A 26263-nucleotide genomic window follows, 5' to 3' on the forward strand; every position below is an offset into this window, starting at 1 on the left:
ATGACCCAGGCTGTGTCAGTAAAGAAGACATTTGAAACTTTTGAGGAACTTGGTAATTGCCCAAGTGATTACATTAGTGGTGATGGTGGAAAGATTTCTTGGGTAGCACTGGAGATCATAGCTTTGGAACTATTAGGAAAGGAAGACCGGTAAAAATAATAATTCCCAAGGAAGGTGACATTTGGTTTAGGGCACATGTCTTGTTAACTTACCCATAAATCCTAAGATTCCTGTGGTTAAAAGGAGAAGGAAACAGAAGATTCCGAGAATCACTACTGTGAAAAACCAAGGAAATGGAACTGAAGACCCTGTCCGGAGGAGGGGAAAAAAAAGAGGCTGAGAAGATCAGCAGAGTAAAGATTAAGTTACGGAGCAGGGTTTAGAGGGAGATGTTCCATAAATTCAAAACCCTAACTCTTGAATGTCTTCAAACTTGAAATTATAAACTGAAATGGATAATGAACAATTTGAAACATCAGTGAACTGAGAGTTATTCTGTTCTGTTAATATGTATCTCTTAGGAAAGTCACTTATTCTGCTGCTGCTGCTAAGCCACTTCAGTCCAGTCCGACTCTGTGCGACCCCACAGACGGCAGCCCACCAGGCTCCCCCGTCCCTGGGATTCTCCAGGCAAGAACACTGGAGTGGGTTGCCATTTCCTTCTCCAGTGCATGAAAGTGAAAAGTGAAAGTGAAGTCACTCAGTCGTGTCCGACACTTCGTCACTTATTCTAACTTTATCAAAATAAACCTCTGATTCATCTCTATGATTTATAAATACAAAGTAAATATCAAATATAGGTATTTGGTTTTTGGAATGCAAACATACTTCTGAAACATATCTGTATAAGTCAATTTGATTGACCCATGATCAGAGTATATTTATAATTTTATAAATATTGTGTGCTTCCATGCATACAAAGTATATATATATATAAATACCCATCATTTTCTTATTGGAACTTTGCTATAGTTTCAGCAGTAAAAGAAATTATAACTCCAAACATGTATCAAATAATATTAATCACTCGTTGTTTCTTGAAATTTCATAGAACAAGTGGATAATGACATCAGGAAAGTCACAATTGTTTCCAAACAAATTGAAAAGAATGAATGCTCCCACTTGATTGCTCAGTTACAGATTTATGTATATAGCATGCAAACCACAATAATTATCTGCAATATACTAAATATGGGCATTTCATTTTCAATACTACTTTTTTTGTTTAGGTTATTGGATATAGTTTAAACAACCCCATGAAACTGGGCAGGCTTAGTAATTTGGTACCATGGTAAACTGAGCAATTGGCGAAGATGTAAGCTAGGTCTGGCTTCCCTGGTGGGTCAGTGGTAAAGAATCCACCTGCCAAGCAGGAGATGCAGGTTTGATTCCTGGTTTGGGAAGATCTCCTGAAGAAGGAAACGGCAGCTCACTCCAGTACTCTTGCCTGGGAAATCAATGGACAGAGGAACTTGGTGGGCTACAGTCCATGGGGTCGCAAAAGAGTCTTACATGACTTAGTGACTAAACAACAACAAGCTAGTCCTCTACATAAACTTTACCTTTTTCTTCAGGTGATTCAGTTCTTGTTATCTTTGTCTGGTTGGACTGTGAAGTGACTGTTTTCACTTCTGTGTAAATTAGCTGCTCTTTTGTCTCTGGAGATTAAAAGAGAAATCTTTTAATAGTCACATTATTTCTCATAAAGCATGTAGGTTATAAATATGTTTGAATAGAGTTGACAAAGTTTTTTTTTTTCCCCAATAAAGGAGATTTATGTAATTTTTTTCTTCCTACTATGTAAAGTCCACTAGGTAGATTTTTTAAATGACAAAATCTTGAGAACGAGTTACACATAATGTGTCATATGCTAAATTAAAATGAAATTACTTATAAAAATTATTTACCAAAGGAAAGAATAATAACATAATTCAGTAGGGGTTGGGAGCAAAATACACTCACTTTCTTTGCGCTTTGGCTTTTTGGAAGGAACGTGCTTCACCGTTGCATACGTTGCATGTTTTCCACTCATCTCTAAAAAATTTTAATAACAATTCTAAGACATATAAATCTACAGGTTTTTGTTTAAACCAAGTTTTCAGGTTCTATCTTTCTGGGTTCTTTGTGTATTGCTGATATCACTATTTCATGCCATTTAATTACTGCTGCATGACTTTACTTTTGCAATTTTCTTTTAAGAAAGATTTTTGTCTCAGATTATTTTCTTTCCCATTCTTAAAATTATCCATTAACATCTCTTTAGATTTCATTTCACCTATTACCTGGAGTTCTCTAAATGTGGTATATACTTCAACTTTAAAAGGGTAACGGTGCTATGACATTTGAAATATTCATATTACACTTAAAAACTCTCTCTATCCAGAAAAATGCCAATATAAATTTTATGAGTCATTTTGTATTGTAAACATAGTGTTACATAATATATTCTAAAATTTCTCTTTCCTCAGTTCTCCTGATATTTTTCTATCTTTTTATCTTCATTTCTTTTTCATGATTAAAGATAGTTTACTTCCCATTATCTTTGAAAGAACCTCTTCCAACAAGTCGTTAAAAATGAAAGCCCTAAAAATGTGATTCGAATTGGTTTATTTGTAATCAAGTAATCTTGTAGGGTATGTGGCATTATGTCCATAATATTTGAACATATAGGTTAAAAGCAACCATATGTTTATTTTCCTTGAAATAAATTAACATATATATAAATATTTATATTAATATATTTATATTAAATTGATATTGCTATTTGCAATTTTTTGAAAATTTAATTTACTTCAAATAGTTTAAATATAATTTTGATAATAACAAAAATATTCTATATAATAGAATTCTGATAACAAAAAAATTAAAAATTCTTATGTTCACTAGTTTGCCAGCGTGTCATCAAACAAAATACTTTTTATATATTTTCATTTCCTCAGAGAATTGCTCTCCATTGTTATCTTTTATAATATGATTAAAATATATAGGCCTCTGTGTTCATAATATTCACTTATGGCATTTAAACTTTCCTAAAGATAACTTCTCATAAGACAACACAATTGTACAGAAATAGATTTATAATGCTTTTAAAAATTCTTTACCAGACTTGGAATATATGAAGAATATGGAAGCTACATCACATATATAAGAAAATTCTGGATGTAGGTGTGAAATAGAGATACACAGTGTTATACAGACAAGAACAATTAATCACTGATTAAATAACTATTTTATTACTCATATCTTGCCTTCATTGATGTGATCATTTGGTTTATCCACTCAGTTAATCCAAGAGATATATTGAAATATTGGCTAACAACACTATGGTTGTATTCAATGGTAAACCATGAAAAAATATAAGGTAATTTACCTTGTAAAGTAATTTTAAAATCTGAACGATTTAGCTCTTTTTCCTACAAGATTAAATTTACTGAATTACTTTTTAAAGTTTCTATTCTTTGTGCTCCATATATGCAATCAAGTGGCATTGGTTAAAATGATATACGCTGAGAGCAACAGCTATAGGTATAGTTGGTGATACCTGTGTTAGTTCGGCGATTTCTGCTGAAGTCTGGTCCAAAGAGAAAAGGTAAACCCCAGTGGGCGAACGGCACAGATGTGTGGGCTGGACTCAGGATGGCTCTTCTGTCTGACTTACTTCACTCAATATCAGTTTCTAGGTCCAATCAGCTGTACTCCAATACAAAACAAAAAGGTTAAAAAAAAAAAAAGATGGTTCTTCCTGGGATCTAAATATGACTGGTTCTTGCTCCAAAGGAGCTTCAGAATTTGCCAGCTCCTTGTGACTATGTAAGAAAGCAGCTCGTATTTGAACTTCAGGCTTTACCATTTGCTTTTTTTTTCAACAGAGAAAGGTCGTATTTTAACAGGGCAGATGACTGAGAAAAATAATTTAAAGGGCCATACTCACTTTGCACAGAATCCAAACACTGCATGTTTAAAAAAAAAAAAAGCGGGGTGGGGTGGTCATTAACACCACTATGACCACCACCAAATGCTAGGATTCTAAATATAATCCCTATATCAAACACTAGTTGGGCTTCAGACACTAGTTTGGGCTTTAAATAGCAACTGTACATAATGATATATTTAAATTTATCTTCTAAACTACACTAGTGAAAATATATGAATCCTAATAGTCCATCTTTCTTCACATTATTCTGAAGGGGATTTTGAATAATACATTTGAAGATGTTAAGATTTATTAGCTGGAGAGCCAGTCAACCCCTGGTTCTCTTAAAATATACCTAAATTCAATTGCTTTATATTTTGAAACATTTTTTCCAGCACATGAATTTTTTGCAGTCTACTTTTCAGTTCATTCCAATACAAGTATACTCTATAATCTCTAAATATACACTCTACATATAAGCTTCAGGTTTTGAGGTTTTTTATTTCATTCCCCTTCAGTCTGTACTCTAATAATAAAGAGTACAGATCTTTAAAGATAAAGATCTCCAGGAGATCTTTCCAACCTGGAGATCAAACACTAGTCTCCTGCATTGCAGGCAGATTCTTTACCATCTGAAAAACCTTACCCTGTTAGTGGTAAAGAATCCACTTGGGAATGCAGGAGACACAAGAGATATAGGTTTGATCAGGAGGATCCCCGGGAGAAGGAAATGGCAACCACTCCAGTATTCTTGCCTGGAAAATTCCATGGACAGAGGAGCCTGGCAGGCTACAGTCTATGGAGTTACAAAGAGTTGGATGTAATTGAGCACACACACACATGCACACACACACACACACCCTCCTAGTAGTCTAAAGTAGCAGTTCCAATAGTGTAATGAATAACGATGGTAATGCAGTTTAAGTACATGGGTTTTAACTCAGTAGAAAAAGACAATTTTATCTGTTGTCACCATTCAATAATAATAAAAAGCACAATAGGAAATGCATTTCAATTGTGGATTTCAGTCATATTAAAAAAAGCATTTTGGAGTGATGCATTTGTAAGATGTTCCATTAAGTTCTAGTCTGGAGAAATGATGACAAAAGGAAAACCTATTTTGAAATAAAAATAATTTGTTACCAAATTTTGAAACAGAATGAGTGTGATAAAAAAGTATGTAGGCTGTAAAAGATGAATGCTACTTATGTTCTGATTATATGTTCTTTTGGGCTTTGTAATAGTCCCTTCTTATTTTTGTCTTGCTCTCTTCAGCTGGTCTGTGTGTGTGTGTTAGTTGCTCCATCCTGTCTGACTCTTTGCAACCCAATGAACTGTAGCTTGCCAGGCTCCTCTGTCCATGGGATTTCCCAGGCAACAATATTGGAGTGGGTTGCCATTTCCTACTTAACTGCAATAGACTTCGTCTAAAACAACCATCTGGTAAGCTCAGCACTCAACACCATGTAATTGTAATATTAGAACCTGAAAACATTTGCTTAGGCCTTAGCTTCTCACATTTTCAAGTCCACTGAATATTTCCACTTCTTCCTGATCACTAGTTTCTCCACTTAATAAAAAAATCAATTCTCTCACCCACTTCTTGATCATTTTTCTTTATAATATTGTACCTCTCTACAGAAATTTCTTTCTGCACGATATAATGTGCCCATTATTTCTAAATGGCACTAATTCTTTAATCTTCCATATTTAACATAGTTCTCTTAATCTTCACTATGATTATGCTTCACCTTATAAATTGGTTTCTCCAAATTTAAAAATTAATTTACCTAGGTTACTGAATATTTTACAGCACTGTGCTAAACACTTTGCAGATATTACCTTTATTTATTTATTTATTTATTTATTTATTTTTAAATTTTTCTTTTTACTTTATTTTACTTTACAATACTGTATTGGTTTTGCCATACATTGACATGAATCAGCCACGGGTGTATATGAGTTCCCAATCATGAACCTCCCCTCCCACCTCCCACCTCATATCATCTCTCTGGATCATCGCTATGCACCAGCCCCAAGCATCCTGTATCCTGTATCGAACATAGACTGGCGATTCGTTTCTTACATGATAGTACACATGTTTCAATGCCATTCTCCCAAATCATCCCACCCTCTCCCTCTCCCACAGAGTCCAAAAGTACATTCTAAACATCTATGTCTCTTTTGCTGTCTCGCATACAGGGTTATCATTACCATCTTTCTAAATTCCATGTATATGTGTTAATATACTATATTGGTGTTTTTCTTTCTGGCTTACTTCACTCTGTATAATAAGCTCCAGTTTCATCCACCTCATTAGAACTGATTCAAATGTATTCTTTTTAATGGCTGAGTAATACTCCATTGTGTATATGTACCACAGCTTTCTTATCCATTCATCTGCTGATGGACATCTAGGTTGTTTCCATGTCCTGGCTATTATAAACAGTGCAGCCATGAACACTGGGGTACACGTGTCTCTTTCAATTCTGGTTTCCTCGGTGTGTATGCCCAGCAGTGGGATTGCTGGATATTACTTCATTTAATCCTAAAAAATTTGAAATTTATGAAAAATAAATATCAAGTTTTTTTTATGAGGTGATAATACAACCTAACAGTTATTGTTAACTTTTTGTTGGCTTTTCTTTTGTCTTAATTTCAAGGACATACTCATGTAGATAAACACAAACACATCCACAACTGATGCACATTGAATAGTCTGTTATTTCATATAAGCCTCAGCCTTTAGTTAGCCCCAAAAGAAACAAACTCAAAGAACTCGAAATTTCAAAATACGGAAAAGAGGATGATGTTAAAAAAATGTTAGCATTGGAAACCTAGTATTTGCCATCTGCAAGGTATACTTCTTAAAAAATAATCTTGGTGATATCACATTTTTCAAAATATTATGTATGCTATATTTCTCCTATTATAAAATTAAAAATTGATATGTATTTTCTGACTTTATACACAAAGCACATTGGAAGTTTATTTTGCTTTCCATCTTGGTATTTTAATAATATGAGCTAACAGGTCACAATTATTAGTATTCAGAAGTATTTTTACCATGTAAGCAGAGTTCAAGCAAAATTTTAACAAGACAATAATTGCTCAAAAATATTTAAATATTAGTCAGAGCCCCTGTTTGAGTTTCCTGAGCCATACAGCAAATTCCCATTGGCTATCTATTTTACATATGGTAATGTAAGTTTCCATGTTACTCTTTCCATACATCTCACCCTCTCCTCTCCTCTCCCCATGTCCATAAGTCTATTCTCTGTGTCTATTTCTCCATTGTGTGTCATCACTCAGTCGTGTCTGACTCTTTGTGATCCCATGGACTGTAGCCCACCAGGGTGCTCCTTCCATGGAATTTTCCAGGCAAGAGTACTGGAGTGGGTTGCCATTTCCTTCTCCAGGGGATCTTCCTGACCCAGGGATCGAACCCAGGTCTCCTGCATTGCAAGCAGATGCTTTGCCCTCTAAGCCATCAGGGAAGCCCTATTTCTCCATTGCTGCCCTATAAATAATTCTTCAGGGAGATGGGAGGAGGGTTCAACCAACCTATGGCTGATTCATATTGAGGTTTGACAGAAAACAACAAAATTCTGTAAAGTAATTATCGTTCAATAAAAAAATAAGTAAATAAATTAAAAAGCTAAAAATTTTAAATATTAGCAAAAGAGATACATTTTTTTGGATTTCATCACTTCTTCCATTAATGTGCTTTTCAAATTCTTTATTTTTGCTTTTTCATTTTTCTCAAAAAATTTTATTCTGTATTGGAGTAAGCTAACAGTATTGTGATAGTTTCAGGTGATGGCACAGGGACTCAGCCATAAACATACATGTATCCATTCTCCCCCAAACTCCTCTCCCATCCAGCCTGCCACATTAGTTCCCTGTGCTACATGGTAGGACCTTGTTAGTTATCCACTTTAAATAGAGCAGTGTGTACATGTCCATCTGAAACTCCCTAGCTATCCTTTCCCCACATCCTTCCTTCCTCTCCTGAAAACATAGTTCTCTAAGTCTGAAAATCTGTTTCTGCTTTGTAAATAAGTTCATTGGTATCATTTCTTTTTAGCTTCAGCATACAAGGAGTGTCATATGATATTTCTCCTTCTCTTTCTGACTTACTTTACTCAGTATAACGACTGATCTTTAAGTTCATCCATGTTGCTGCAGGGCAAGAAGGCCCGAGGTGCTACAGTCCATGAGGTCGTAAGGAGTCAGACAGGACTGACTGATAGAACAATAGCACCATGATGCTGCAAATGGCGTTATTTAAATTTAGGATACAACACAACATTCAGTCATAATGTTTTCTTTGTTTTGTAACACTTCCAGTCTTTTCTTGTGGCCAGGTTTCATGTCAAATGCCCCTTAAGTTTGTTCTTCTGATGTTTTTCTCTTGTTTAGACTGGAGAGGTGGGATTTTCAGAAAAACTACCACGAAGGTGAACTAACCTAACCATGAGGTCTTATCAGGGATACATTTATCCACAAGGTATCAATGGTGATCTTAACCTTATCCCTTGGTTAATTTGTGTTTGTCAGGTTTTCCCACCGTGGAGTTATCATTTTCTTCTTTCCAAGCTCTGTTCTATGGAAGTAAGCAAGTCACCAAAGCCAGTCTACCCTCAGTCAGAGTTAAACTTCACCTCCTGGGCAGAAGAATGTCTGAAATTTTTCTGTAAAGATTTGTCTTTTCTCTCCCATTTAATTATTCAATCACTTATTTTTAATAGCATGGGCTCACTGATATTAATTTTATTCTTGGGTTTATAATGCAATACTACTTTATTACTGTTGTTGCATAAATTGTTCCACTTTTGCCTATTGGGAGATCTTTTAGGTAGCTCCTCTGTGCCTTTGACCTACCCTAATCTTTTTATTTTTGAGCACTTTCTTTCTGTCATAGTAAGACACTCTCAGCTTATATATTTTCTCTGTGCCAACTTTAGAATCAGTCATTTCTCCAAAGAGCTCTATTTCCTTTTACTGATGAATAACATTTAAAAACCAAGATCTGGGTACTGGGTATGTTTGCTGCTTTCGGGGTTTCACAGCTTCTAACTTTTCAAGTGGAAGGAGCTAGGCATTGTATTAACCCACGTATACACACATACATGTATTTGTTTGTATATTTCTTCATCTGTATATACACTGGGTGAAACATGAGTTCAAACAGATGTTTCTGACTCTAATCTAGTGGCACAATATTTAGTCTAACCTTCCTTTTCTGCTTGATCGGTAACTTGCTTTTCAGTTCAGTTCAGTTCAGTTCAGTCGTTCAGTCGTGTCTGGCTCTTTGCGACCCCATGAATCACAGCATGCCAGGCCTCCCTGTCCATCACCATCTCCCGGAGTTCACTCAAACTTATGTCTATCGAGTTGGTGATGCCATCTAGCCATCTCATCCTCTGTCGTCCCCTTCTCCTCCTGCCCCCAACCCCTCCCAGCATCAGGGTCTTTTCCAATGAGCCAACTGTTCGCATGAGGTGGCCAAAGTACTGGAGTTTCAGCTACAGCATCAGTCCTTCTGATGAAAACCCAGGACGGAGCTCCTTTAGGATGGACTGGTTGGATCTCCTTGCAGTCCAAGGGACTCTCAAGAGTCTTCTCCAGCACCACAGTTCAAAAGCATAAATTCTTCGGTGCTCAGCTTTCTTCACAGTCCAACTCTCATATCCATACATGACTACTGGAAAAACCATAGCCTTGACTAGACAGACCTTTGTTGGCAAAGTAATGTCTCTGCTTTTCAATATGCTATCTAGGTTGGTCATAACTTTCCTTCCAAGGAGTAAGCGTCTTTTAATTTCACGGCTGCAACCACCATCTGCAGTGATTTTGGAGCCCCCCCAAAATAAAGTCTGACACTGTTTCCACTGTTTCCCCATCTATTTCCCATGAAGTGATGGGACCAGATGCCATGATCTTAGTTTTCTGAATTTGTACATAAATCCCTCTTGTTTGGATTTCTTTCCCATTCAGGTCAGCACAGAACACTGAGTAGAGTTCTCTGTGCTATACAGTTGATTCTCATTTGTTATCTATTTTATACATAGTATCAATAGTTTAAATATGTAAATCCCAATCTCCCAATTCCTCCCACTCCCCTTCCCTCCTTGATAATTATACATTTAATCTCTACATCTGTCTCTCTACTTTTGCTTTGCAAATAAGGTCGTCTATACCTGAATCATGCTTTTCAATCTCTACTTTCCCACTTTGAAAATTGCCCTGCTGTGCATGGGCTCCTGTAACCATTCAATTGCAGTGAAATTATCTTCTTATCAGCAGGGTTGAGAGTCTGGAAATTGTGATATCTTTTTTGCTCCTTAACCACCACTATGAAATTTTGCTTTCCTTCTCCAAGGGTATGTTTTTTATTAATTGACCTATAATCTGACCCATTTTTGTTTTTTATCTTATGCTGCTGCTGCTGCTGCATCGCTTCAGTCGTGTCCGACTCTGTGCGACCCCATAGATGGCAGCCTGCCAGGCTCCCCCATCTCTGGGATTCTCCAGGCAAGAACACTGGAGTGGGGTGCCATTTCCTTCTCCAATGCATGAAAGTGAAAAGTGAAAGTGAAGTCGCTCAGTCGTGTCCGACTCTTCGCGACCCCATGGACAGCAGCCCACCAGGCTCCTCCGTCCATGGGATTTTCCAGGCAAGAGTGCTAGAGTGCGGTGCCATTGCCTTCTCCATTGATCTTATGGGCCCCTGCCAATATTTGCATGACAATTGATTAGTTTATAGAGCAGAATCCATTTTTCATGGTACAATCAAGTGGTAGGTGACAATCTAAGACACACTGGTTGATCATCAGAGGGTGTTAATAGATAACCATCTTAACTATATGAATATCTAAGAGAGCAATTTTGAAGTTATCTCCCCATTGTTTTTTTTGCAAAGTGGTGAAAATTGTAGGATTGTGTGGTACAGTTTTCAAATAAACTCTAAAACTTCCTCAGCAATTTCTTTAAAAAGTTAGAATAATAGTAGCAACAAAAAATTAAAAAATAAAAAATTGTACTGTATGTGTGTGTGTGTGTTAGTCACTCAGTCGCGTCCGACTCTTGTGACCCCTTCGACTGTAGTCCACTAGGCCCCTCTGTCCTTGGGATTCTCCAGGCAAGATTATTGGAATAGGTTGCCATTCCCTTCTCCATTGCTCTGTATATTCAGGAGGAAAAGTACCATTACTCTGATAGATATTTCTTGGTAATCCTTTTCATGACTTCAGATAAACTATCCTCATATATTGATGCCTTTGAGACAAAACACTATGTGTGTATATAGGAGAATTTCACTGTTTTCTAGGTTATTTCCTGGACTAACTAGAAAATTATACCTCATTTTTTCTTAATAATGGCATTAAATTAAACCTAAAGAACAACTGTCCTTTGGCTGCAATCAGTATGTAAAGTACTTTTAATAATGTGAAATATATGACTTTGCTTTTTCTTCTTTCCCATGTGCCTTTTTTTCTTGAAAGCAACTTTTCTCTTTAGGAATTAGCCCTCAGTTCAATTTCACCTGCAGATTCTTTACCATCTGAGCCACCAGGGAAGCTGAAGATTACTGAAGTGTGTAGCCTATCTCTTCTCCAAGGGATCTTATACAGTTATAAATATTTGTTATACAATATTTCATTACATATATATAATATATATCACTTGTACTGTTTTCCATATCTTGGCCATTAATGTTAATAAACAATGCTACAATGAACATAATAGTAAAGATATCTGTTCATATTCCTATCTTCATTTCCTTTGGTTATATATCCAGAAGTAGAATTTCTGGATCATATGGCAGTTCTATTTTTGATATTTTGAGAAATCTCCATACTGTTTTCTATAGTGCCACATCCATTTTTATTCCCACCAATAGTGCAAAGGGTTTTCGTTTTCTCGTTTCCTCACTAATACCTCTTTTCTCTTTTCTTTTCAATGTTAGCCATTCCAACAGTGGTGAGATATTATCTCATTGTGGTTTTGATTTAAATTTCCCTGATTATTAGTGATGCTGAGTACCTTTCCATGTTGGTCATCTGCGTGTCTTTGGAAAAATGTCTGTTCAGTTTTTCAGACCATTTAAAAAAATCAGATTTTCTTTTTGCATTGAGTTGTATGAGTCCCTGATGTATTTTGGGTGTTGTGTATGTGATTGTTCAGTCACTCAGTTGTATCTGACTCTGTGACTCCACGGACTGTAGCCCACCAGGTTTCTCTGTCCATGAGATTTTCCAAGCAGGAATACTGGAGTGGGTTGCCATTTCCTAATCCAGGGGATTCTTCCTGACCCAAGGATCAAACCAAAGTGTCGTGTGTCTCCTGCATCAGCAGGCAGATTTTTATCACTGTGTCACCTGGGAAATCTATTTTGGATATTAACTTTTATCAGATATATGGTTTGCAAGTGTTTTCTACTATTCGAGGTTTTCCTTTCATTTTGTTGGTATTTTCATTTGCCCTGATTTGCAGAAACATTTTTAGTTAGATATAGTCTTTTTAATTCAGTAAATTTTCCTTTATTACCATATGCCTGTGTAATAAAGATTTCAATAAGGTGATTATATTGGATGTATAGTATTTCATTATATTAATAAGGAATTAACCAATCCCTAGTTTATGGACATATATTTTTTAATATTTCTGGTTCTCAAATATAATAGTGTCATGAGTGCTCTTTAAGAAAATTTGTTCACAGCATGAAATTTTTAATGCCAAATCACTCTTTGCTTTTATTTCCTTATATCTATTAGAATTTCTTTTAAAATATGATAAATATGCAATATAATATGAGGCCTAATAAATAAATATGGGCTCTCTTTTTCTCTTATTCACAGTCCATTTGCCTGTGATCACCAGTGTCAATAATTTTCTATATTCACATGAATTAAACATATTTACATATATTGTTTCTTCTTGTTTTTTATTCTTCTTTTTATGTTGTTCCCCTCATTTTCCTTCCTTTTTCCCTTTTTTATATGCTATTATAAATGCCCACTACTTTGCTACTTGGTTTTTGCTCCTAAACATAACAAAACATATTAGAACCTTCCTTCTAACTATTCTTTAAAGTGTTCTCTTTTTGAAACACCTGGATATATAACCACCCAAGTGGAGAGGTGGTTAATCATATCACAGGGCTATAGTACAGTAAAATTTATTTCATGCTAATATAATAGAACTACCCAAGAATAGGATACTGTGTGTGCCCATATAATATTATCATATTGGCTTATAAGTGATATTCACACATTAACGATGAATACTTTTGCTTTTTTCTGACTTACCTGAATCCTGACCCAAAGCAACACAATCAGATTTTTAAATATAGAGTTAGAAAGTAAACAAAATAAAATTGAATTACAATATAGGCAGAAAGTCAATGTAGAACATTTTTTATGAAGTCTCTGCTTTCTCCATCCCTGGTTTTACTGAGATCTTTGAAAAGTAAGGTTATAATAATCTTTTTAGTCAACCAATCTTGAGTTTCATATATTAAAAGATAAAATGTGATCTATTTTAGGATTACTTGTAAAACCATTTGATCTGAACTGGATATAGGAGGATGGGAAACTTATGACCACTGCCTGTATCTGAGGTATCGTGTGTGGTTTCAACCAGACTTGAACATAGTTTCTATGAGGTTATAAACCCAATGAGAAAAATCTTATGTCTATTTTTGTTTGTGTACAGTATCTATTTATTCCCATTGAAAATACTGAATGTTTTTTTCAGTTGAGCAGTGAAGAGTAAAAGGTTTATTTCAGTGGCTAACCCAACCATATTTATATGAATAGAAATTGCTTTCCCTTTGAAACAAAGTTGGGTGGTGGGGGTACTATCAAAAAACTTTAAGCCAATCTGTCACTATTTGGATATACAGATTTTGTTTTGTGATTTCCATCTTCAAGTGCCATTCTATGTAGGCAGTCATTTAAATTTACCTTTGATGAACAGATGTCATTTCCAGTGTTATTCCTTTTTCTAATTAGTTTCTTTATATTTGTATCTTCCTTTACTTCATACTCAAGTTTCATGAAACATTTCACTCTAGAATACTCAGTTTTATTATTTATGATAGTGGCTTTTCCTAATTAATTTCTGGAGTGATGGACTATTAGCTAAGTAAACCAGATGATACTTAAAGGCTTGTTGTATACAGTTTAGTTAAGTAGGGGTGACTTTATTTCCGTATACCTATTAGAAAATATCCAGTTATAGATTCACATTTCCTCTGTGGGTTTGTTTTTTTTTTTGCCAAATTTAGTTAGTTTCATACAGTTGTATGAAATGTAAGTAGCTGCCCCACCTGAGGCTATGTGTGGTCTTCTCATCAACTCTAGGAAGAAAGTGGAAGAGATAACTCTTCATTCACCTGCCAACATCTTTGTAAGCTCTTCTTCACACTTGGGATAAAGAAATAATCCAAAAGGCTCTAGAATGTCAGATGCTTCAGACTGTGAACAACCTCCAGGTATTTTTTCTTTTTAAATCTAAATGACCTATGCCATTTTAATGAAAATACAATTTTGGTTGTTTTTATTTGATAGAACGCTAGTTGTGATTATTCTAGAAGCATTATATTTGTAACATTTCCCAGATTACCTGAAAGAGTGCTTTTAAACATATTTTTAAAAATAATTATCTTATTTCTTGACTCGGTCCAAAGTGTAATCAACCAGCTTAAATACTTTCCTAAAAGTATTGGGAAGCTGGATGGGCTGTTGCGTGGAAATGTGATTTGAGTATCTTTGATTTTATTTCTCTAATGTTTGTATTTCTAGGGATCTTTGGACATAGTAATGGTTCTCAAATTCTAATCTCATTTGTTTTACAAAGTTGTAAAGTTATGATATATTTTCTGTGTTAAAAGAAAATACAGAGCAGACAGAGACCATCCCTATTGTGGACTTGGAACCATCTCTCGCCCTTCCTCCTCCTCCTCCTGAGGATGAATGGAGCCCAATTCCTGAGCACACCAATGTGGATGGTAAAGTAGATACACCAGAGTTCATTCATTTATGGCCTCTCTTTGTTATCCTTAGGTACACCTTCCCATTTATGTTTCTCTAATTGTTACTATTTGGAAATTTTAAAATTTAGAAAAAATATGGAGACGAGAATGTTTAGAACATATATAGGAGTAAAACAAAAGCGTATTTTCTGACAGAGTTGTGAAGTTTTCATATATGAAGAAGCATAGTTAAAGACGGAAGAAGCCATGGTTCAAATTTAGAATTGTTTTCTTACATGAAACAGAGAACTTGATCAAGGTTTAAAACTCAGAAAATTTGTAAAAAAGACAAAGAAAGATAAAACCCTATTGCATGATGCCTCTTTTTGATCATAATTAACCAACATCATTTAATAGAGGAGAGTTTCTCAACCTCAGCTCTAAGGACATTTTGGGCTAGACGACTCTTGGTTATGGGGCATTGGTTAGTGATTGTAGGATGTTTAGCATCTTTTTGACATCTATGCACTAGATGTCAGTACTGCCTGACCCTCAATTATCACATCAAGAATGTCTCCAAATATTTAATATTGTCCTCTGGGGGTTAAACTTTCCTCTGGTTGATAACCACCAGGTTATATTATACAAAAAGTTAAATAAATGATTTGGATATTAGTTATAAAAATAACTATTCTTTTTTTATGGGAGCTTTTCATTTTGTTTCAAAAGTACAATTCTTTGTTTTTGAAGTACAAAAAAAAAAAGAAATACGTTTTTTAACACTAGAGTTTATACATTTGTTTTGGAGGGAAATAAACTTACCAACAAAAGACTATTAACAATGATCTCTGAAAGTTTAATTTCTAGAATGTGGGGATGAAGCATATACTTTTATGAAATTGAATAAATTATAGGTATTGTTTCATCTAAAACCAAATATTGTCCCTTTAAAACAGTCATTAAGATTCACTGTAATTCTTTATGAATGGGGCTTCCCAGGTGGTGCTAGTGGTAAAGAACCTGCTTGCCAATGCAGGAGATGTAAGAGATTCAGGTACCCTGGGTCAGGAAGATTCCTTGGAGGAGGGATGACAACCCACTCCAGTATTCTTCCCTGGAGAATCTCATGGACAGAGGAGCCTGATGGGCTACAGTCCATAGGGTCGCAAAGAGTCCGACATGACTGAAGTGACTTAGCATACACACATCAAGGGAATCTGCTACAGGTCATCAAGTTTAAAAAAAAAGAGTTCTATCTTAATAAAAGCACCGATTTAATATCGATAAGCATTTCTCTATCTGATTGTATTAATGAGGGTAATGTAGTCTGAATTGAAAGTTTGTACCTAATATTTAAGGATAATTCTAATAATACCTGTATGTAAATTTTTTACCTGCACTGTAAGTCCCCAAAGATAGGCTCAGGTTTAATGATTCACTAGGAGAACTCACAGGACCCTATAGAGTTGCACTTGTAGCTGAGATTTATGACAATGGAAGGATAACAAACATAATCAGCAAAGGGAAAGGTGCATGAAGCGAAGTGTGGGGGTGACCAGGCTCAACCTTCCTAGACTCCTCTCCCAGTAGAGTCACACAGGTCACAGGAATTCCCCCAGCAATACATCATGACAATGTGTCAAATGTTGACAACCAGGGAAACTCATTAGAGAATCAATGTTCAGAGTATTTATTAGGGGGTTAATCCCATAGGTAGCATCTGGTTGGCATGTAACAAAATTCCAGACTTCCCAAAGAGAAGCAAAGCTATATTGTTTGTACAAACAGAGAAGACAAGGTGAGCCATTCCTAACAATTAGTGGTTGTGGAAACTCTACTGAAATCTAGGTTTCCAGATCCCAGCCATGGCCAACCTTGTAAGCGGGCCTTTCAGGATAGAAATCAGGTCTGCTACATTAATTATTTTCTGTAATTCCTCTAAAATATTTTTTCCTCTCTTATTCAGCCTAATACTTATAGTAATTCACACACTGGGTATTATTTTTCATAAAATATACAGCACTTAACCAATAACATTAAAATAATGATATTAATCTTTCAAATAACAGGAGCTTACTTTATCTCTGATTTTTCACTCACTCTGTTTCTTAGCTTCTCGTTTTTCCTTCTCTCTCTATGGAATAATTCCTGTGATCCTGGGAATCTTCAGCCTGCTGCTTTTGATGCTGTGTGGATTCTTTGGTTACCACTGTAAGTCCAATTAATTGGAGAAAAAGAAATAATAGACTGTTTGTCAGATTATCATGTTTCTTTAAATCATTTCCAGATAATAGTTTTTGGTAAATGTTTTATTGCCATACTGAATGGAGAACAGGAAAAAAATGATATAAAAATATTACACTTTTTATTTTATGAATGAATTTAACCTTGTGAGCTCTCAATAATCATTTTTTCCCAAGGAGATTATATTATTGAAATTACTGCAGAAGAAATTAATAGTAGTGATTTATTCTGTATTATTTTGAAGATTACAACCTACTAAGATATCAAGCTGAGTGAATGTGTAACATCTTTACTCTGAAAATAAAAAAGTAACTTCTTTTACTATTTCTTCATACTGCCCATTTAGCCAGCATCATAAATTAGATCAACAGAATATTCTAATTAGTATTAAAATTGTTCACAACTATTTAAGTATAGTGTTTTCACATTGATAACGTTAGTTTGAAGTTCAGAATTTTAAGATTTGATTAGAAAGTGAAATTCTACACATTACATCAAGTCATGATGCCACAAGATTTATTTGAGACTTGGCTTTTGTAGTTGTCATCTGTTTTAATCAGCTGAAGCATTGTTCTGTTAATATAAGCATATGTTCAATCTTACAAGAAATTAGGATGATATTCTAGATTTAGGTGTAGACTTTAAAACTAACAGTGGATAAATGAAAACATATTTGGTTAAAAATCTTATTATAGTTGTTAAAACATTTGTTGGGAACTTTATTAAGGAAATATTATAAAAAATAAGCTTCACAGTCTCTGTACCTTTCATAACTGAGCATGTGTTTTATACTTATCTGGAATTCTTGTTCTAGATTTTCAAAGTGTTCAGGAATCAGAGAGCAAGATGAAGAGCCTTAACCAATGGATTGAGTCTTTCGAAAACAAAGAGGAAACATTTCTTCAGGTTCAAAAAGTTCTTGACCAAAATAAAGGTAATTTTAGAACTAGAACAAATTATCTTTACACAATGCTAGACTTGTTTTTCTTGTTGCAGCCGTAAAATGATTGGATAAAAAGGGCTTCCCTGGTGTCTCAGAGGTTAAAGCATCTGCCTGCAATGCGGGAGACCTGGGTTTGATCCCTGGGTCGGGAAGATCCCTTGGAGAAGGAAATGACAACCCACTCCAGTATTCTTGCCTGGACAGAGGAGCCTGGTGGGCTACAGTACACAGGGTCACAAAAAGTCGGACATGACTAAGCGACTTCACTGCTTCACTTCATATAATAAAAAAGGAGTTTATCCAGCAGCATGGTGGTTTTGATGGCTTTTTTTAAAAAATTCTTCATTGATTTTCTGAAACTGCAGGAGTCCCATATTTACCAAATATATCCTCTTGTATTAGTTGACTAACTTGTTTACTCAGTTAAGCATTCACATTTATTCAATGCACATCAGGTGCCAGCCACTTGGCTGGTGATCAGTGATAAATACAATATGAACCCTGCCCTTGGGAAGCTTAGAGAAAATATATAAACCAAACATAAACAAAAGTTTCAAAGTGTGCAGTAGAGGTATGTGCAAAATGTTCAGGGAGCATGAAAATGGAAGAATACAAATATCTGGAAATCAATGGTATTTTCATAGTTTGTAAATGCCTCCTAAGGAGGGGGTGTTTATAATAATTATCATAAGGCTCCTTTTATGCTAATTAAATTTTAATATAAAAATAGTGTAGATAAGTATTTTACAAAGGCCTTGCATTAAAATGTTAGTTTTTTCCTTTGAGATATTGAACCTATATTGAATAATTAAATGAACAACCTTAGAGTCCATTAGTATGCATCATGCTACAAGCCTGGTTTCTTTTTTTATTGAAATGTGATTAATGCATAAATTTGTGTAATCTTTTTTTAAATTTTTCATCAATATACTTTTAATTTTATTTATTTATTTATTTTTAAATTTTATTTATTTATTTTTTTACTTTACAAGATGTATGGCAAAACTTTGTGTAATTTGGGCTGTACAACATGTGGTTTTGAAACATTTGTATATCGCAATATGGTTACTATAATAGCATTAGCTTATGCCTTTATTATGAGACAAGTTGTCAATTCATTTTTTGTGTTGACAATAATTGAGATCTATTTCTTTAGCAATTTTGAGCTTATAATACAGTACTGCTGACTATAATCACTAAATTGTGCATTTTAAAAGGCTAGTTTCTAAGCACTAATTACTTCAGGCAGAGATGAAGCTAATTAAGTAGGGAAGGGAACTGAACTAAAACTATTTGCACACTGTGCCTCTGGACCATTGTTATTATTATGACTTGAAACAGTACAAAATCAGATGAAATGTGTGGTCATCTCTAATGTTAAGTCTTGTCTTATACAGAAATCCTAGAGAAGCTCCAAAACCAGAATGAGAATATGACTGAGGCTCTACAAGAACTAAATGCAAAAGGAGGTAATTTGGAAGTGAGACAATTCTGAGTTGACAATAATTTTTAATAATGACCTCATTCTTTTAAGCAGGGGAGTGTGAAGACATAAGGCCTTGTTTGGGAGGGTCTGTGGGCTCTGATTTATATTTTCTTTCCTAGGAGATGGGTGTGGATCTCCTCTGAGTCACTGGGTGCACCACAGAGACCACTGCTACCACCAGACTGTGCAAACGGTTTCTTGGTCGGAGTGTTCAGAGCTTTGTGTCTCTTTGAATGCTACATTTTTAAAGACAGAAAGGAGTAGATTGATGGTGAGATTGCATTTCATTCTTTACTTCTGGGATATAAATGTGTAGTAACCACCAGTGGAAGGAAGGGCTCACCGGCAGCTCGGAAATCAGGGTCAGGGGCGCTCTCCTGCTGCATTTCCACTCTTCTTTCCCTGAGTGCCCCACCTTTCTTGCCTAACACACACACATGCATTCATTGCGGAAACGGCATTTTCTGTTCCCTCTTCCCTGGTGTCTCAGAGGGTAAAGAATCTGCCTGCAGTGCAAGAGACTTAGGTTCTATCCCTGGGTTGAGAAGATCCCCTAGAGAAGGGAATGGCAACCCACTCCAGTATTCTCGTCTGGAGAATTCCATGGACAGAGGAACCTGGTAGGTTATAGTCCTTGAGGTCGCAAAGAGTCCGACATGACTGAGCAACTAATACTTTCACTTCACTGCATGTAATATTCTTCTCTCTGCTACAACCATGGTGAACTACTTCATTTCCTTCAACTGTTTATACACTTGTCACCTTCTTAATGAGACCTGCCCTGACACCCCTACTTAAAATTGCAACCTGTGTATCAGTGCCCACCCCACCCCTCGACCACTCCACTTTGCTTGTGGGCATTCTTACCCTGTTCTAATTTTTATAGCACTTGTCACCTTCTTATATATCATATCATTTATATGTATGTTGTTAACTTCTATCTGGCCTACAACCCCCCAAAACAGGGATTTTTCTCATTTTTGTTCAATGATATATCTCAAGCTCTAAGAACAGGCACAGAGTTGAATAAATGTTAAAAAAAAAAAAAGTGATTCATATATTGGTTTGGTGTCTTCTTCAATAGAGATTTTTCTGTTAGATCATCACTTACTATTTGGATAAAAAATTAGTATTAACCCTCAGATATGCAGATGACACCACCCTCATGGCAGAAAGTGAAGAGGAACTAAAAAGCCTCTTGATGAAAGTGAAGGTGGAGAGTGAAAAAGTTGGCTTAAAGGGTAACATTCAGAAAACGAAGATCATGGCATCTGGTCCCATCACTTCATGGGAAATAGATGGGGAAACAGTGGAAACAGTGTCAGACTTTATTTTTTCAGGCTCCAAAATCACTGCAGATGGTGATTACAGCCATGAAATTAAAAGACATTTACTCCTTGGAAGGAAAGTTATGACAAACCTAGATAGCATATTGAAAAGCAGAGATATTACTTTGCCAACAAAGGTCCGTCTAGTCAAGGCTATGGCTTTTCCAGTAGTCATGTATGGATGTGAGAGTTGGACTGTGAAGAAAGCTGAGCACGGAAGAACTGATGCTTTTGAACTGTGATGTTGGAGAAGACTCTTGAGAGTCCCTTGGACTGCAAGGAGATCCAACCAGTCCATCCTAAAGGAGATCAGTCCTAGATGTTCATTGGAAGGACTGATGCTGAAGCTGAAACTCCAATACTTTGGCCACATCATGCGAAGAGTTGGCTCATTGGAAAAGACCCTGATGCTGGGAGGGATTGGGGGGCGGGAGGAGAAGGGGACGACCGAGGATGAGATGGCCGGATAGCATCGCCGACTCGATGGACATGGGTTTGGGTGGACTCCGGGAGTTGGTGATGGATAGGGAGGCCTGGAGTGCTGCGATTCATGGGGTCACAAAGAGTTGGACACGACTGAGCAATTGAACTGAACTGAAAAGTATTGAAACACAAGCCAAAAATTATGAAGTAGCTATATCAAAAGGAGACAGGAGGTGAGAAAATAGAGCATGAGACTAAAAATTCTGGCTTTATAAAATAGGAAGTCATAGGACAAATTGCCTCTGGAGAAAGGCATTTAGTGAAAGAGGAATGGCTAAATATATATATATATATATATACACATATACATATATATTATATATATATATTTCGCATCACTTGACTTCTAAAACCAAGTGCATGTATTTGTGCAATAAATTTAAAAAAAATTGTGTAAGTTTAAAAAAGTAGATGAATTAAAATACAGTTAACACTGTGCCCTTTCTTTTTACAACTTTAATATTTCTAAAATACACTGAGGAAATAAAAACCCTTTTCATTACTGGGACTAAGCTAAAAAACAAACAAACAAAATGATTAACTTTCTTTTTTTTGTGTGTGTGTGTGTGTGTGTGTTTAATTCCTGGCTTGAGAAAATGCACAGACACTGAAGAACTCAAATATGCTTTGAGTGGGCATATATATACTGCATTTTTAAAAATGATTCTTTAGATACAAGTATTTAGATTCTTTTTAGACACAGGACAGGGAAGCCTGGCATTCTGCAGTCCATGGGGTCACAAAGAGTTGGACACAACTGAGTGACTGAACTGAACTGAACTGAGACACAAGTTTTGTATTTTTATGTCTAGTGGACTTTTAGCGTTAATAGTGCATTCTGTTTCCATGCAGTGTATTCTGAAGTTACTTGCAGTAAACCACACTTGGCTTGGCCTGTCTTATAAGGAAGAGGACAATGAATGGAAGTGGGAGGATGGTTCTCGTCCTTCTGGCCTGTAAGTTTCTGCTACATAATCCAATGCCTTACTCCTGTTTCAATGTCTGGCCTGAAGAGTTTTGAGGAAATAAAGATTAGTAGGGACCAAATTTAGTCCTCGTTACTTCTCGCTTTTGTTATTTCATATTATATTGTCAGCAATTTTGTAAATCATTGTCATTTAGATATTTTATAATTAATAGTAAGTATATCCTTATTATTAGATGACCTGAATTATTATAATTTCAAATAAGAAATATAATTATAGGAAAGAATATCAAAAGTATGAATCTGAGTACCTCTCTGGTATTTTTATTGGGAACAAGCATAGATTGGTCATTTCTCATCCAAATGATTTGGGCCTATTTTTTGGTTTTAAAGGCATATTTTTCAATTGTTATTCAGAAACACTGCCTTAGACAACTATGTTAGGAAAAAATATTTCAAGCTCTTTCATCACCATGTGCCAATCTAAGAATAAGATTGATAATCTTGATAGCCAATTATTTTTACTTTGTTCCATTAGGTTATATTATTGTGATGTTTAGTAAGGCTGTTTTTCTTCTAACTTATAATATCAATACCTTTGACAGTTTCATCCTGTTTATCTTTTCATTTCTTTTAAGATTTCTGGTATATTGTTTGTAACTTCTCTTGCAGGCACAGTTTTCCTTTTTTCCTTTAATATTTTGTTCTTTAAGTTTATTTGCTTTTATCACATGAACAGATGATTAACATTTAAATAAAATGAGATTGTTTATTCATTTGAAATTTATCTTAACACATAAAGGCGTGAAGGAGAAAGCTGAGGCATGTACATGTATGTTCAAATGTAGATGTAATTATATCTGTCTCTCTATGTGTATTTCAATTAGGCAATCAATTGTCAGAGTACTGCTTAAATTATTCATTTTTTAATATAAATTTATTTATTTTAATTGGAGGTTGATTACTTTACAATATTGTATTGGTTTTGCCATACATCAACATGAATCCACCACAGGTATACACATGTTCCCCATCCTGAGCCCCCCTCCCCCCCCTCCTCCCTCCCCTTTATCACTTGTTTTAATATCATTTATCACATACTAAAATTTAATATTTAAATAATTTTAGTCATCATATATGTCCCTTAAATACTTCACAGTTTTTATGAATATTTTTTGTGTAAACATATGTGAATATTTTCCTGAAATTGCTGTACTAATGCATCAAATTTTTAGTCTATTTTAACTTTTATGGTTGATCATTTTAATTATTGGAATTTTGTGAGTTGAAAGGTTCACTCTGCTTCAAACCTTGTACAATGTTTGGAACATAGAACATTCAATAGATATGGTGAATTAATAAGTGAAATAACATATGAACTATTTTGGCAATTTAATTTTCCAAACATAGCTCAGAATTTCTTTCTAGTTCCTTTGGTATTTTTAAAAGAATTGTATTATGTCTTTAGCAATTCAGTAAATAAGCTTTGCCTTTTTTTTCAGATAGTACTAAACAAACAGTTTTGCTCTAGCGTGGATGAAAAGCCATTTTATTGACATTGAACTAAAATATTCTTTATAACCTAGATCTTTAGTAAAGAATTAAATTCAACCAGAATGTTTGGTAGCATTTGCCCACTAGCATTTCTACCAGTGGTGATTTTATAAATTGAAGTGAGATGAATGTATCAGAGCAGAGGCAACTTCCCAGAATAATACATATACAGTTGATCCTTGAACAATGTAGAGCATGGGTGGGGGTCAGGGGCACCAAGTCCTCCATGTAGAAGAAAATCTGCTAAGAAGTTTTAGTTGGTTCTTTAAAACTACATGTTAAACTAGCCATGGACCCTGTAATACTATAGTATTTACTATTGAAAAAAATCTTCATATAGTAGAACTGAGTAGTTGAAATCCATGTTGTTCAAGGATCCGTACACACATACATGCACATGCTCTCTCTCACACACAAATACATATATATGTGTGTGTGTATATATATATATATACATATATATATATATATGAGAAGAAAATGGCAACCCACTCCATTATTCTTGCCTAGAGAATCCTGTGGACAGAGGAGCCTGGTGGGCTGCCGTCTACGGGGTCACACAGAGTCAGACACAACTGAAGTGACTTAGCATGCATGCATGCATTGGAGAAGGAAATGGCAACCCACTCCAGTATTCTTGCCTGGAGAATCCCAGGGACAGAGGAGCCTGGTGGGCTGCTGTCTATGGGGTCGCACAGAGTTGGACAAGACAGAAACGACTTAACTGCATGCATGCATAGCGCATATATATATATATACATATATATATTCTAAATTTTGTTAATAATTCTGGCTAGCTTTTATATCTAACATATTTACAAGTAAAGAATTCCCATTCCAGCTGCAACTGTACATGCACCTGCTTTTTAAAAAAATTAATTATTTCAATTGGAGGCTAATTACTTTACAATATTGTTGTTGTGCTGATCTGCACTTAAACTTAATTCTGTATCCCAGATCATATGTCCTGTCTTCCCTGTTATTGCCATAATTTTCCCAGCTGGAGCAGTCTCTTCTTCTTTATACAGGTGTACCTTTTCGCACATATAAAATATTGGGTTGGCCAAAAGTTTGTTTGGATTTTTCCATAAACTGTTACAGAAAAAAAATGAACAAACATTTTGGACAATAATGTAAAACTGAAAGTCGCTCAGTCCTGTCTGACTCTTTGCGACCCCATGGACTGTCCATGGAATTCTCCAGGCCACAGTACTGGAGTGGGTAGCCTTTCCCTTCTTCAGGGTATCTTCCAGGCCCAGGAATCGAACCTGGGTCTCCCGCACTGCAAGCAGATTCTTTCCCAACTGAGCTATCAGGGAAGCCAATACTTACCAATAATTAACACATTTTGTGAAACTTACTTATCATATGCCTATCTCTTTGTATATATACCAACGTATGAGTTCTTTGAAAAGAGGAAGAGTGAGTGCCTTTACTCTCCTGAATTCCCTACAGTGCCAGGTATAATAAATTTCACATGTCATGTTCTAAAGTAATGTTACTTTATCTGAACACAGTGAGTGGCGTCTACCAAAGCCAAGTATGGATTTCCAGGGGAAATGTGTGTATGCAGGCATGCACACTGTCAGCATAGATAACTGCACCATGTCTTCCTCGTGCCTGTGTGAGAAGCCTGTCTGTGCTTAAAACTCAGAAGAAGAAGCTTCAAAGAAAACTGAAGAGGTTTGCACATCTCAGTAACATTCCATATTCACAATCTGCCTGTCTTTATTCTACTGTCACTTTACATTATTCATAACTCTTTTTTTTTTGGCAGAAATTGATAAATGACTTCATGAAAGAAGAATCCAGAGTCTAGAGTTAAAGCAAAAATATCAGAGTGGCACAGAAAGCACAGACACTCAGAACCTTTTGATTTTTTAAGAATTATACAAATGAATTTAATAAACACAGTTGTCATAAATACTTAGTCTTTAAGAGTCTTTATATATTTAAAAATCTACTTATTTATTTTCAATTGTGACCTATGAAAATAAGCCTGTAAAACAAATATAGTGGGGAATATAAGTGATAAACGGTTTACAACATAGCATACAAAAATGTAAAAAATACAAAGAAATATGAATAATAATAATAAAAGGCAGAAAAAATTTTAAATTAATTAAAACTAATTGCTAAAGTTATCTGTTTCTCAAAACTGCTCTCAAAAGGCTTCTTAGCAGATTTTCAATATATCAGTTTCATTTAACATCTTAAATTTCTTGCTTCTCATCTTACTAGAAAAGTTAAACTTCCTGCCAAAGGCTATTTTTAAATAGAACTGGGGTCAGTTCTCCCCTAAACCCCACAGTTTCAAGTTGTTACACCATTAATTCCTCCATCGCCTACATGCAACCACTTCCACTTAAAGAGCATTACTGTCAACCCATAAATATACCCATTCAT

At 35.3% G+C, this 26263-nt stretch overlaps 1 protein-coding gene across 1 annotated transcript; it reads left to right on the forward strand.

Annotated features, from left to right (window-relative positions):
• On the forward strand, positions 1-25717 carry LOC102183131 (oxidized low-density lipoprotein receptor 1-like). Its single transcript, XM_018049055.1, has 10 exons — positions 1-149; positions 8336-8373; positions 14814-14930; positions 17007-17105; positions 17953-18072; positions 19479-19550; positions 19687-19838; positions 22231-22334; positions 25375-25540; positions 25635-25717. The coding sequence occupies exons 1-9, from the start codon at positions 1-3 to the stop codon at positions 25502-25504; spliced, it is 981 nt and encodes a 326-aa protein (XP_017904544.1). The 3' UTR covers positions 25505-25540; positions 25635-25717.

The sequence above is a fragment of the Capra hircus genome, chromosome 5, assembly GCF_001704415.2.
Source record: "Capra hircus breed San Clemente chromosome 5, ASM170441v1, whole genome shotgun sequence".
In the NCBI taxonomy this organism is placed as follows: Eukaryota; Metazoa; Chordata; class Mammalia; order Artiodactyla; family Bovidae; genus Capra; species Capra hircus.

Bases quoted from the DNA above. Each gene is read 5' to 3' on its own strand.
- LOC102183131 (XM_018049055.1), top strand. From the start codon at position 1: ATGACCCAGGCTGTGTCAGTAAAGAAGACATTTGAAACTTTTGAGGAA. The intron at 17,106-17,952 runs GTAAGTCCAATT...TTCTTGTTCTAG, and splicing joins TGGATTCTTTGGTTACCACT to ATTTTCAAAGTGTTCAGGAA. The intron at 19,551-19,686 runs GTAATTTGGAAG...TTTCTTTCCTAG, and splicing joins AGAACTAAATGCAAAAGGAG to GAGATGGGTGTGGATCTCCT.